Source organism: Oreochromis niloticus, linkage group LG10 (assembly GCF_001858045.2).
Source record: "Oreochromis niloticus isolate F11D_XX linkage group LG10, O_niloticus_UMD_NMBU, whole genome shotgun sequence".
NCBI classification, from domain to species: domain Eukaryota; kingdom Metazoa; phylum Chordata; class Actinopteri; order Cichliformes; family Cichlidae; genus Oreochromis; species Oreochromis niloticus.
This window is the reverse complement of record NC_031975.2, coordinates 26,241,887-26,256,486: the sequence shown is the minus strand read 5'-3', so window position 1 is coordinate 26,256,486 and position 14,600 is coordinate 26,241,887. Positions and strand designations below refer to the sequence as shown.

Below are 14,600 nucleotides of genomic sequence, written 5' to 3'. Positions count from 1 at the left end.
AAATCTGCTATCTGGTGGGCTAACCATTACAGAAACATAAAAAATGATTTTGGCAAATGTATACACTTCTTTTTATACAAGTCAATCATTTATACTTATTTAGATTTTACACATCATGTGAGGTCAACAGAAATCTAATAAATCTAATTTATTATACTTGCATATTAGCTGGAATAACATAATATTTTAAACTACAGTGAATTGCGTATAATTAGAATTAGAAAGTAGAATAATTCAAACTTACATTTAAAATGTCAGTGTGGAAAATGATAACAGTAATACTCTGGAAAAATTCAATAATTCTACACTCTACCACATTAAGAGTTAGCAAATAGAGCATGTTATTGTGGATTAACACATAGATTTACTGAAACTACATGTAGCATAATATTTATAGGAATAGTAATTGAATGAAAATATATCAATAATAAAAAAATAAGAAAGAGTTAATATAGAGTTAATATTTAGTAATGGTAGCTAGCTATATAACATCCAATGTGCAAAGTAACTGAAACACTTGTATTTATGTACTGCAACCAATGAATATTTACATGTATTTAGTTGCATTCACACTTAGTTCATCCTCGCTTCATGAAAATCTGGGTCAACCCCATGGAAATACAGTGATAAATGTTACTACTACTAAGCAACAACAACAACAGTCAGTTAGCAACATCTTAGCACAAATTATTTCCAGAGATTCAAACGCACATTGCTCCCACATATCTTTCAGTGGGTGAACTGATCTTGGACCAAGAATAGCAGCTTGTTACTCCTTCTGTGCGAACATACATGTTAGAATTACTGGAGCTGCTTTTCCCCAGACATTTAAATAATATTACAGGCAAAAAAAGAGGCAGAATTTCAGTGAAGCTGAAGCTTATTGAGGCTTCTTACTGGTAGAATTGGAAACACTGGCCACAAATGCTGAATTGGTTGAGTCCAGAAATGTTTGTTGTATTTAGTGTGCCTAAAAGGAATGAAAGAGTTAACTGTAAATAAGTTAAAGTGGTGTTTAGGAGTGCTCGGTAGCATTTATCATATTTGAATCTTCTCAGATATCGCAGTTTGTATTATACCTAAACCAGCTGGAGTCTGTCTTTTTTCTTCTCCTAACGAAACTTAATAATATCTACCATTGTGGTCAGAAATGTACATTTGTTCACCAAGACGAATGTCTTGGTAATTTGAGGCTTTTAATGATTTTTTTGAACCGTTCTTTTTCTATGGTGGAATGATTGTACAGCTTTAATATTTAATGATAATTAATATCTGGACACAGACACTCTACGCCTTAGCAGTTTTAAAACTAAACAATACTTAAAAAGCACCAAATGTGTTACTCGAAACCAAGTTTTTATGTAATTTGTTATGGTAATCATATTATTAGCCAATCAGTAACCAATCCATTAGGTTTGTTTTTATCAAAATATAAGTACCGAAAGTAAAAGTAGTAATTATGAAGAATAATATGCATTACAGACTATATTATTTAATCTTTAGGTAATTATTACATCACTTTTGATTTTCAGCTGGAGATCATTTTAGTTTCTTATTAACTGCTGGGTAACTTCAGCTATAAAAATATAGTGTAACATATTTTTAGATCATCTTAACCAAGGGGCGGTGCCACTCTGTTCGCCCCCCCTCTGGACACGCCCCTACAATCCAGTGATTTCGTCCAGTACAGCAGCGGTCCCCAACCCCGGGCCTCGGACCGGTACCGGTCCGTGAGTCGTTTGGTACTGGGCCGCGAGAGTTGAGGCTCAGGTGTGAAATGTATGGTTTTCAGGGTTTTTATCGGTTTTCAGCGTTATTTTGTTATCGTTTTTATTGTTAACTCGGTTTTCCTGGGTCTTTTCACGTGTGTTATGAATAAATCTTCTTTTTTTCGGTACCGGTACTAGTTTTATTTTGTTGTATTTATCCGCGACACCTTATTGCCGGTCCGTGAAAATATTGTCGGGCATAAACCGGTCCGTGGCGCAAAAAAGGTTGGGGACCGCTGCAGTACAGCACAGATATCAACACTCTTGTTTGGTTCAGTGCTTACCTATAGATACTTTTCCTCATACAAAAATAAATAAATGGATTTAAAAATGCTAAAACACATTTCATCAGCAGTTTGGTGAACTGTAAAATTAATACCTGTATATTTATATTCATCAGCAGCAGTAAACCTTTAATGCTGCACTTTTAATCAGATTTATCAGTTTTTGTTTTGCTGAAACAAGCCGACCTACCCGAGGCCTCTTCCAGACGACACGTCCGATCCTGTTACCCTGGTAAAAGAGCGAGTCGTCTGTGGCGGGGAAGCGGGGGTCCTCGAAGAGCAGGCCACTCTGCAAGCACTGCCTCTTCAGGGTGGAGTACTGCTGCCCCTCGAAGGCCTTCACTGAAGTGAACATGCTGCAGCCCTGGAGGACACAACGCAGATGGCAATGAAATACAGATCTGCATCCTGTCATCACACCACCCTCCTCTTCTATCATTGACTTCCACACACACATTTCAGCATCCTCTCTGAAAAAGCACCATCTTGTTTAATTTCTGAAAATACATTTCCTTCCACTCACAGTCATCCCGGCAGACTGACAGCCGAATCCAGCAGACGGTAATACCTTAGCAGCGAAAGCTCTCAGTGGAAACAGAAAGTCGATGTGCGCTGCTGCCTTGAGCACAGGCAGGCTTCACTGGGTCAAAATGATTAATCTGTCAATTCACTGATATCCTCCTGGGCCTAATTATCACTGCTATGCATTAAAGGAGTCACATATACATTGATCAGCTCAGGGCAAGCAGGGGAACCGGTGAGTGAAGGAGGAGGCAAACTAAGAACTATTGAAGGGATAATCAATACTGAGACACTGAATAAATGGCACATCGTTTTACACATCACTAAGTGCTTACTTAACATACATCACTAGGCTACACATCGATACAAAATGAACAAAATAAAACACTTACACATTTATTTACACATTAAGCAAACACAAAACAATGTTAGAATTAATTTGGAGCCACATTTCTTCCATACTAATGAATAAAATACTTTAATTCATTCTTTTTAGCTCCATTTTGGTCTCCACACAATAACCAAAGCTAACATCAGTTACAGCTAGAAGTGCATGTTTTCTTAGCAAATTACTTATTAAATGTGATCTATTATCATCTTATCCGTATTCTTATTTTTGGAGTTTACTAGAGTAGCTTTGCATGAACTCTGTGCCTGAAATAGTCATATTAGCGATATGCCTTCTAAACCATCATAAAGAGCCAAGAGTAGAAAAGAACTGTCTGAAACAGAGCCTTTTTGACTCACAGAGATTACTTACACATACATTGTACATATGTGTAACTTGAGCCTCCGCCACTGTAACATATGTACACGATAGAAAATAAAACAACAAAGTACACAAGGTCAACTTTAAAAGTCCGACTTTTAGGACAAATCAGCAATATCTAATAGGGTTTTAATCTTATCAACTGTTTTTAAATAACTCATCATATTTATTAGTTTTACTGTCAGAATGTCAGAAAGAGGTAGCTATCCCTTAGCACTGGACTCAACACAACTGACAACTCTTTTTATTTAATTAAAACCTCAGAAACAGTCAATATGATTTTCAGATGCACAGAATTATTCATGTCTGAACTTTTCATGGTCAGCAATTTGCACATGTCCTTTTCTGTCAGTGTCACATCATAATCGATACCTCTGCCAGCAGAACTATTGACAACTTATGAAATCAGAGCCTCGCTGTAAGGCATTTAAGGCAAAATCATACTGGCTGATTAGAAACTGAGTTTACTGACTGGTGATAAAAATAGATTTTGTTATTTTGTGTGACAGCAGAATTTTTTTAATTATTATTGATTAACTCACCTCATTATTTACCCAGTTACAGTGTCACAAAGTAGTTCCTCTGATGTTTCCTGAAAACACTTATCACTGCATTTGAGCCAAGTAAAGGTTACAAGTTCAAAGTTCTGATATTGTCTCACCTCACATGTCTAATCATAATAAGCTAATCTAATATTTCACATAGTAAGAAAAGTTTGGAAATAAATATCCAAAGTCTTAATCAGCTTAACCCTGCATACCCACGAAGAGACTCTCAATCCCCACACTGGGAATCACTGACTTGAGATGGGATGGCATTTATCTAATCTGTAAATTGGAGGCATACAGCTCTGATCAATTCATTTAATACGTTCCAGTCTAAGAGCAGTAGAAGACTGCACACTGGCACTGCTCTTACATTGTCATTACACAGACTCTGTGTGCTTGGAAACTGGCAGGTTAAAGACTGTTTTACTGTTGAATCTAGCTGTGGTTGTACCTCAAATTAGTAAACTATGGAAAACATTAATTTTCTAAATATTTTGTTCTTATAATGTTCTTGATACTAATTAAGAACAGTACTGCGTGTGTGGAAAGGTCTTATTGACAGGTAGAAGTCAGGAGAAGACAAATGCAGATCATGCAGATCAATAAGTCTTGTTGCACTCAAGGTTAATGTGACATCCTGCTTTATTTTGATTGATTTGCCAAGATGCACATATAATTAGTACAGTGCCATGAACCCTTATTAGACCCTGAACACTTATCAACTAATAAAATGACTGCTGGCATGAAGACACATAAACAAAGAAATATCAACACCAGGAGAAAAACTTAAATATTAATAATTACAGTTGATGCTGACAAACACTGGATTAGTATTATTATGGTTGTGGTCAGAAGATAACATGCACTCATCATGGACAAGAAGGTCCTGATAATTTTGAGCTTTTGATTTGATTTTGATTAATTCCTTGAACTGTTCTTTTTTTTCAAGGGTGCAATGATTGACAGCATACATCTTTAATGACTTCAAAAAAAATTGGGTGCACAAGTTTGAAATTATTTTGGATTTTCTATAATACACACAGGATCAAAAGAACACAGACTCAAATATATGCATATACTTCCACATATTTGGTTAAATGTCCCTGTGCATCGACCAGACACTTATGGTAGCCATCACCAAGTTTCTGGGTGGCTATCTGACCTCTGACCTCTTCTTGGCGGAATTAATAGAATTTATTGAATTTTGTTGGTTTCCTAGCATAGATGTGGCCTAGCATTTATCCATTCTAAAACCAGTTTTAATATGTGTTTGGGATCATTACCCTGTCTGAAAACCCAAATCAAGTTTGGGTTTTCACATTTTATCGAGCTGTTGAGCTGAGGGGAAGCTGAAGTGAAGAATTTGGAGGTAATCCTTATGAGTGGGATTCTGCACAAAGACGTTAACACAAAGCACAGACCCGCCGACGCATCAGAATCAGTGAGATGTCGTCTTTCTCACCCGATGGCACGTACAAAGACACGCCATCAGGGCTGAAAGCTGACATCCCACTGATTCTGATGCGTCGGCGGTCCGGTCTTTGTGTTTACATCTTTTTTGCGCTAGATTCTGAAGCTGCAGGTTTCATCACTCTCCAACCAAAATTGATTGAACCAGCAGCAAAAGAAGATCCAAACTACGCTTCACATTTCACTTCACATAAACATTGTCATGAATTCCCTCTTACTTTTGCTGTTTTGCTTCCACCACGATAAAATAACACTTCATGCACAACTCTCTCTCTCTCTCTCTCTCTCTCAGTGTACTTCAAGAACAGTTTCCCATCTAAAAATCTCTGTTTTCTGCATTATTCGCTTGCTTATCACCAGTATACCATTATGTACAGCGCTGTCTGACCTTTTTTTAATTTTTTATTTTTTTTATTTAACTGACTTCCGACAAGAAAGTCTCATTTCTGCTGTTCAGTACTGAAGAAATTTAAACTTTTTAAAATTATGCGAAATTGCAAAATGCTTAGCTGTGTCTCTAATTAAACCTCTGTAACTTTGCTCTGCTTCACTTCAGCAGCATCAGGTAATGTTTATGTTGATTCATGGTTTTCTTTAGTTTTTGTTGTATTGCAGAATATTTTTAAGGTTATCTGCTATAAAAAGCCAGGCCAGGAAAATCTCCTTCATGTTTTTCTGTGTTTTATGCTCAGTTACTTTGACGCAAAGGCATCTGCTGTGATGCTTACACCTTTGATAAAGTCTCAGAAGTGTCAGCTTTCTTTTTATAGATATAAAAATATGGATATGTACTAATAAATTATCAGAATTATAATATTTCTGACTGTCTGAGGCAAAATTTCCCCGATTCAAATCGAATCAATCGAATCAAATCGAATCGGGACCTTGTGAATCAGAATCCAATTGATTCTAGAAATCAGTGACGATACCCAGCCCAGTAGTCCCTCCTTCATTTATATACTGATACGAGTGGCTGCAACACAGCCCCAAAGCATGATGCTGCCAACACCATGCTTGACAGTCGGTACAGTGTTCTTAGGTTTGAAAGCCTCACGTTCACTCTTCCAAACATGTCTCTTGTGAATGTGGCCAGATAGCTCAATCTTTGTCTTGTGTGACTATAAATCTTCTTCAGAAGGCTTTTGGCTTGTTCATGAGGGTGGCTGCAAATTTCAGTTGAGCTTGAAGTTTGGGTCTCCTTCCTGACTTTGGCAAAGTGATGACATATCCAAAAAACTTGTACTTACATACAGTTGTTTGAACTGATGATCATTGAATCTGCAGTTGTTTAGAAATGTTTATAAAAGACCAGCCTGTGTAAATCTACAAAGTATTGGTCAGTCCAATGAGTGCTGTCAATCAAATCATTTGAATGCCACAAAGAGAAACTAGTAATTGTAGTCAATCATGATCACTAACGAGAGGTCAATAGGCCTTGCCTTGGTTATGCAATAAACACTGTAAACCTTCAGCATCACTTGATAAAATATTTAAGTGAGTGCACATATTTGAGCCTGTATGTTTTAGTTGCTTATACTTGGCAGATCAAACAATACACATAACCTGTCAGATGCACTCTCGGGTGCATTATGAGAGCCTGCTGTTTTAAAGCTAACACGTTCTGAATGCTAAAAAGACACCAGTGTATAATCCGGCTGCTTGAGGCACTCGAGTCTTTGTAGGGCTCAGCTTTTAAGTGACGCTGTGCTCCAACACAGAGTCAAGGGGGAGATGTTCAGATTAAGTGGGAGGGCTTATTCCGCTACAGCTTTTCAAACTCATCTTAAAACTCACAGATGAAATGCTCCTGTGATGTTGTTTGGATCATGCTGCAAACAGAAGTGTGCGGAGAAAAACCTGCTCAGAGAAATGGAAATGTATCCCTGTTAAACTTGGTACTGAACCAATCTGCATCTGAACAAGTTCAACTCTGAAGCAGTAAATCAGCATTTTTTGCCGAAAAATGACCTAATAATAGATTCAACAACAAAACATGTGTGCATATGCCTGTAGTATTAATGTATCATGTAAAATTTCTCAGTATAGTAAAGTAGTAAAACCAAATTCTGCTCAAGTCTCCTTATGCCAGATTACTACGCAGCAGTGGTATTAAAATAAAGTGTTTTTTAATTGGGCTGAGATGACCTGTTCACCTTCCAGCAGTGCTCAATGACATCTAATATCTTTGGGAAAATGAGGAGAACAGAAAATTGAGAGCAGCCCCACTGAAAGTACGTGAGCAGCTAAATGAAATCTAACCACAGTACCTTTCAAACATTATTAACCTGAAGGATTTAAGGACTAACTTTTTCTGACACTTTGAGAAATCTCATGCTTTCAGCAGACATTCATATGTTCAAAGCAAATAGGCAGCCCAACAGCGTGAAACCACTTTAAACATCCTGCTGCAAGTACTGCAAGTGTGGTTTTCAGATATGTCACATTACCTACAGCCTGTATCTGATTAGTCTCTAACCTTAATTAAAGAAAATAGCCAGTAAGTTCACTTTAGAGGAATTAACAAGCTATCTGACTCTTGAGTGAGTGATAAAGTAAATTCCTGAGGGAACGAGGAGGTCGCAGTTGGAAGCAAAGTCTGACAGATGGCCTGGTGACTTGGCTCGTGACTGCAATGGGGAAAACCATGCTGTCATCTGGCCTCTGTGGACTGCCAACAGGATCACCTGCAGAGAACGAATCCTGAGGAGCTGCTGGGCTGCATTTCTTCACTACTGTGGCAAGAACAATAACAATCACTGCTCAAAATTAAAGCTGCAAGTTTTGTACTATGATTATCTGTCAGTATGTGGTGCATTTAAATCTAATTTTCAAACAAATTCTCTGTTCTGTGAAGCAGGATGATCCATAAACTTGACGCCTGCACTTCCCATACAGTCTCCTATGCTGGTACATTTGCCACCTATTTTAGCACTTTTGCTTCTTTTTATTCATCTGAAAGAACAACTGCTGCTTTAATCCGCTACTGGATAATCCATCCATACATTTTCTGCCGCTTATCTGGGTTCGGGTCATTGGGGGACACCAAGACGTTCCCAAGCCAGCTCAGACATAATCTCTCCAGTGAGTTCTGGGTCTGACCCTTGGCCTCCTCTCAGTAGGACATGCCCAGAATACCTCACCTAGGAGGCTTTCAGGTGGAATCCTAGTCAGATGCACGAACCACCTCAACTGACTCCTTTCGATGTGGAGGAGCAGTGGCTCTACTCCAAGTCCCCGTCGAATGACTGAGCTCAGCCACTTCTTCTCCTGGTAAGACATGCCCAGAACACTAAGCCATCCTTGTCAGATGCCCAAACCACCTCAGCTACGTTCAGCTCCCTCTTCACCATGATGAGCCGTATCTAATGTCCCTATCACAAAATCACTTTCCAATATAACTATATGCACATATACACACAAATACCCAACCCCTTTGACAAATACACTCTAAAGCTAAGGTAAACACTTGACATACAATAGAAATTTCATGTATGTTTGTGGCAACTCCAATGAAGAAGACGTTACAGCTCTATACATTGACATTAATGAGCTGCACAGCAACAGCAGCAACAGGCACCGCACACTAGCAACTGGATTTATTCATCAGAGTTAAATTAATATATAAACAATATTATATAATATTATGATAATAAATGATAAATAAATATAAAAAGGTATAAAAGCTCTCTGTCCACACGAGGTTTGCAAAAATCTCCATCCTGATGGCACTACATCACCATCACTTAGGGTGGCTCACCCCCTTTCCCACCACTCTGGACTAACATAGTTGCATCATTCTGTGTTGTTTTCTTGCAATCTTTCTGCAGGTTTTATCTTATTGCTGTGACTGTTGCAAACAAAACTCTGTCTAGACTAATCTAACACTGTTCATTTGTGCAGCATGCATTATTTTTCCAAAAGTTGAATCTGTTCATCTGGACGTAGCATTTTGTGGGAGAAATGTTTCGTCACTCATCCAAGTGACTTCTTCAGTCTCAGCTGACTGCAGGTTTCCCCAAACCTTATAAACAGTACATTTGCATAATGACTGAAACCAGCCCACTGAAGGAACAATGGGCTTACCTTCCTGGATGATTGAGAATGCATCAAGATGCATTATTTTTGTTTTTCCGGGCATGCGTCTTACACCTATAACAAAAAAATAACCCCCACTCATTTCAGTTGATAAAGTGAGATAGAGTGGATTAATTAACTAACAGAGTGGGGAAAATTAAAAAAGAATTTCTTCTTAAATTTTCCTCTTAAATCTGGTGCTTATCCCCAAATTCTCCCTTTACAGGAATAATTTTTTCACTGAATCGCAGGAAAATTCTTTTTTGAGAACTTAGCCTTTCTTTGAGCCAACAAATAAACTTATACTTATTGATCTTTAGGAATCTGAGTGAGATCAATCAAACTGACCAAAGAGATCCATTACAATTTCATCAATGACTTTTGGAGGGAAGCAAAAATGACCTCTTTATCTGTCTCCCCGACTTGACCACATTTCCAACATTAAAGCCAGATTTACCAAACAGCGTGTGAGTGCAATCCCCAAAACAGTGCTCATAGGACTGGTTAGTTTTACGTGTGATTTCCAAAAGTTGCACAGTTTCACAGGAACAATCAGTTCATTTCAATATCAATCACCAAAAAAATGCAACATCTTTTTTTTCTGCATTAACTATCCTAACAATTGGCAGTTTAGCTGCGGGTCAGGAACAGTAACTCAGTTTGCACGCTTGATTTAGATTTTCGCCTCTGTATATTTTGCTCATCTAGAAAAGAGCTCCTAGAAATATATATGCAACAGGATCAGTCACAAAAATTGCTGAATTCCCACCTCTTACATGCAATCTTCTCATTGCTTTATCTTTGTAAATACAGACAGCAATTTTTCCCCCCTTTTTGTTTACACAAAAACCTAGCTTGCGCTGGCACAATGCATTAGTAAATCTGGCCCTGAGACCACAAAAAAGCCAAACACAGATCTAGAAAGTATCTTCCTTTTTAAACCAGATAAATATGACTTGTAAGCAATTTCCCACGAGCCCACTTGAGGGCTTTACACTTTTTTTTACAGTTGGTTACAACACATTACAGTGTATCCCACTGGAATGGACGCTAACTGCTGTTTAACTGACACAGGTAGAAGGAACTGACAGGTGAGGACTTAGGATTTATTTCAAAAGCATCACTCTGACTGGTTTATTGGAATCGCCTCTTTTTCTCTGATTGATAAATGATGAAGATCAGAAATAAAACACATCTGCAGGTCTGGTTCTTTTCAAGCTGTCACAGCTTTTACTTGAAGTATAAGCCTCGCGATCCTTTCTTGTAAATTACACTTGTGGTTTTCATCAATTGCTGTCCCTAAATATTTATATTGATTTACATCCCTGGTACAATCCTGTGTTTCTGTCTTCCTGATCCGTCTAAAATTAAAACTCATCTCCTTCGTTGGTTTTTTGGACTGTTACCTATACACACATCAACCTGACATGGAGCTGAACTGAGCTGAACTCCAGTTCTGGCACAGATAGAGGATGAGCTAATGGGCTGCATCAAGCCCCACTGTAAAAGTAAACAGGATTATTTAGAACTGTGAATCTTGCAGAGCTCTCTCTAGCAGAAGAATAACAATATGGACCTAAAAATGAGATTAATAGGCCTCTCTTTAACGGTGGTTCTGTTCCATTAAGTGTCCCCCTGAGCAATGACAGTGAATCAGTGTACACAATAGTAGGGCCCTCCCTAAGTGGAGCACAACCACCATTAATGCACATGTGATTTTCCCGTAATGACATTTGAAAACGTCTGCTTTGAAAAAGGTCTACTGGTGGCCACAGGAGCTCTGATGTGGAAGAAATGCTGTTGGACTGCAGGCAGATGTTTGGGAAGACGTGCTTTATGATGATTTAAGACTTCAGCTCTCCTACGAGTGCGGAAAGAAAGCAGATGGGAGGTTTCTCCAATGGAAACTCAGTAAGAACTGCCTACGCAATGGGAACAATGGGTGAAGCAAGCGAGTGGAGGCAGGGCAGACTCTGATAGTCATCAAAAGGCTAAAAGCAGCCCATTTAGTTTCTCTGCCTCTTCAGAAATTACAAAGACAACACAACCAAGAAACTGTGAATATTAGGAAGATGGCATTTCCATCATCAATAGAATTATCAGAATTCAACCATTAGACGTGACCATGATAGATTTTGTTTGGAAGTGAAAGCAGTCAGAATCAATAAATGAGGTAAATCCTGATGCAGCTGAGGAGGAGTGTGGAGGAGGAGGAAGACTTTTGAAAGGACAAAATGACAGTTAAAGAATTCCCAGCTGACACAAAGCACAAATCTATCCCCCAAAACAATGGAGACATGATTCAGAAAACGACGGCTCATGCACTGGAGAGAGGTGAAACGCTGGAGGGAAAAGTCAGCCAATCAGCGATCAATAATCTTAGGAATGACTAGGAAACAAAGGGCCCTTTCTGACAAATGTGAGCACCGCTGATGTAATAACATGTTGTTTAATGCATTGCTTCCAGCAGCAAATATTAATCTTCAACTGCGCTCTAAACTGTTGATCTCGGAAAACAAATTATTCACAATGCTCGCTTTTTCCTCATTTCTGACACTGAGCTTGTTCCCCTGTTTGTTTACACAACAGTGTTAGAAGCCTGACATCTTGTGAGGTTACAGATTTTGGTGGAGAGGCCGCGGCAGTGATAATAAACCAATCGCAGTCCAGGAATGATCTTCGCTGTAAGTGAACAACACACATGAACAAATGGCTGAATACGAGCAAAGGCCCAGACTGCCAGCTGCCCTTGCTTCATTGTGCTATGCCTGCATTACTGAGCAGGAAGAGCTGCTGGTCAGCAGATGTCAACATTGATCTCACTCAACTGGTGCTGCCCAGTGCTGGCCGAGGGATCGCAGAGCATCGATGATGGCGAAATGGCAAGATTTTGACATATGTGAATCCCACACTAATTGAGAAAATAAATCTGTGGTTGGGTATTATTGTAATCCACACTTATTGATTATTCATTAAGTTACCAACATCATGCAGATAAATGAATTCAACAACATGCTTTGTTTTGCAGTAATTTCCTTAAACTTCATTAATCAGATACACTGTTAGGCTTCCTCCAGATTGATCTTATTGTAGGAATCCTCTCTTTTGTCTACGTCAACCAAAACATTAAGCAAGTTTAACCTTTTAGGAGGGGGTGAAAAAGCACCGCTGTTAAAGAAGCAGGTGTACTGGATTTATAATGAGAAAAAACTGAGAGCCCTCTAGTGAAAAATTAATGCAAAGAGTAATATCGCATTATTTTGTTTTCCAACTCGAGCCTCCTTCTGTCAAGCTTCTTCTGCAGCACCATGAAGAGTATTCATCTAAGGACCACGGAGAGCTCCTGTGACACAGCACTGGGTGGGACCACACTGGAGATGAGCAGAAGGTGAAACAATCACAAAAGAGTCAATCTTTGTTCGCGTACCTGGACACAAAATGTCACGTGTTTTTCTTGATAGCCGACAGGGATTTGTGGGTAATGTATTTTTAGCAGAAAGTCTGGTATATTTTCTGTCTGCAGCATGTATTTTGTCCACACAAATTGGGGGCTGCGACACCATGTCAACCAAGAAATCTGAGCTTTCAAAGATTTTAACCCAAACCATGACATTTCTAAACACTCACCCAGTAGTGTTTTAATCCATAAACCTAACCTAATTTTTTAATAATCACAGCAACCTATATTAAGTTAATAACATATTAAAAATAATCAATGCAGACTCACATTCTTTACTTTACTAATTTCAGTTTTGTGGCAGATGCATTAAGCAAGAAAGAAATATCCTTCACCAGAAGAATTTCAGGACTTCTGCTTGAGAAGAAAGTCAAAACTTCCAAAGATTTAAAACTAAGAGATATAAAACTCATTTGTCCCATCTGCTATAAGTAAATTCATTTCATTTGAATGAAATAAATTAACATTTTTGTGCATTGTTGGTTTTAATCACACAAGCTGTTGCGCAACAAGTTTCCCTACTTGGGACAATAAAGTGAAGTCAAGTTAGGTTTTACATGATTTTTGAGTCCTTGAAAATATTTTCTTCAGCAGTCCGCCCTCATATCTACAGAATGCACATTTTCCACTTGTATAGGAAAAAAAAAAAAATGCATTTGGAGGTTGGATGGGTTGGTGATGGAGTGAATCGCTTTGACGCTCATGCCAGAGACAAAAGTTTATTTTTTGATAGCTTATTAATTAAAAGGATTTCATTTGGTTTCAGGAGATAAAACAAAGCTTTACAATGTACAATGTACGTCTGAGTATTTCTGAGGATGAACGGTTGCAAATACGGAGACACAACAATCCACTACATCATCACGTTCTTCGAGAGAATGCGGTTTTCAAGAATTCAGTACAATTTTTTGAAATTTCTGAAATTATTACGTCTTTATCTGTAACACGGCCATGTCGGAGTAAATGTGAACCAGTCTCTTGTCTTTTGTCTGTGCCCTGGTATTGAACATCTCTGGGAGTGTTTTTTTTGGTGATTGCCAAATACTCGGCTTTCATTTAACAAGGTACCATATTTCGGTAATATGGAAGGAAATACTGTGTCAGAAGAAGAGAAGACAGACAGTTGTTTAAAATCTTGTTAGTAGCCTGTAAGAAAGCCATCACAAAGCGATGCCACAAACCAGATCCACAAAGGCAAGATGAATGGCTGAAAATAGTGAGTGGAATAGTCGTTTTGGAGCGACTGACTGATGAGTCTGATAAGACTGAGACTGAGAGAAATGGAAGAGCTGGACCAAATTCAAGTATCAGTGACAAGGTGAGGAATGAAAAACTACACGGTCAGGTTTAGGAAAAGATAAAGGTTTGGGTTACAACACGGTTATAAAGTGGTTACCAGGTCTTATAAAGCAAAAATTACTTACACATTCATGCTCAATGATATAAAAAAATGTTTTTTTTATTACCACTTCATGCTTTGCTACAAGTCTGTGCTAAAATAATTCAAATTAAGTCATGTGTAGATCTGAAATGCAGTCTTTGCACTCCTACAACTTCCAAATGAGCAGTTTTTCTGTGTGTCAGAGTAAACTCACAAACAACGACTCTACCGTAAGTTTTGCTTAACCTTACCCACACTCAGGTTCTTCTTACTTTTAGGTAAGCTGCTTCGTCTGTAGGTATATTTCCATTTAATCTGTTAGCAAA

The 14,600-nt window shown here is 38.3% G+C and overlaps 1 protein-coding gene across 5 annotated transcripts in view; it reads right to left on the bottom strand.

The window, feature by feature from the left end:
* The window catches only part of capn5b (calpain 5b), a 65,046-nt gene that overhangs the window by 47,830 nt on the left and 2,616 nt on the right, over positions 1-14,600 (bottom strand). For all 5 annotated transcript variants that reach the window (XR_003221923.1, XR_003221924.1, XR_003221925.1 and 2 more), the window contains one exon: positions 2,244-2,417. Coding sequence is in view for 2 of the 5 variants with exons in the window: in XM_025910874.1 (XP_025766659.1) it covers positions 2,244-2,408 (165 nt within the window). In the remaining 3 variants the exon portion in view is untranslated. The remainder of the gene's footprint in view (positions 1-2,243; positions 2,418-14,600) is intronic.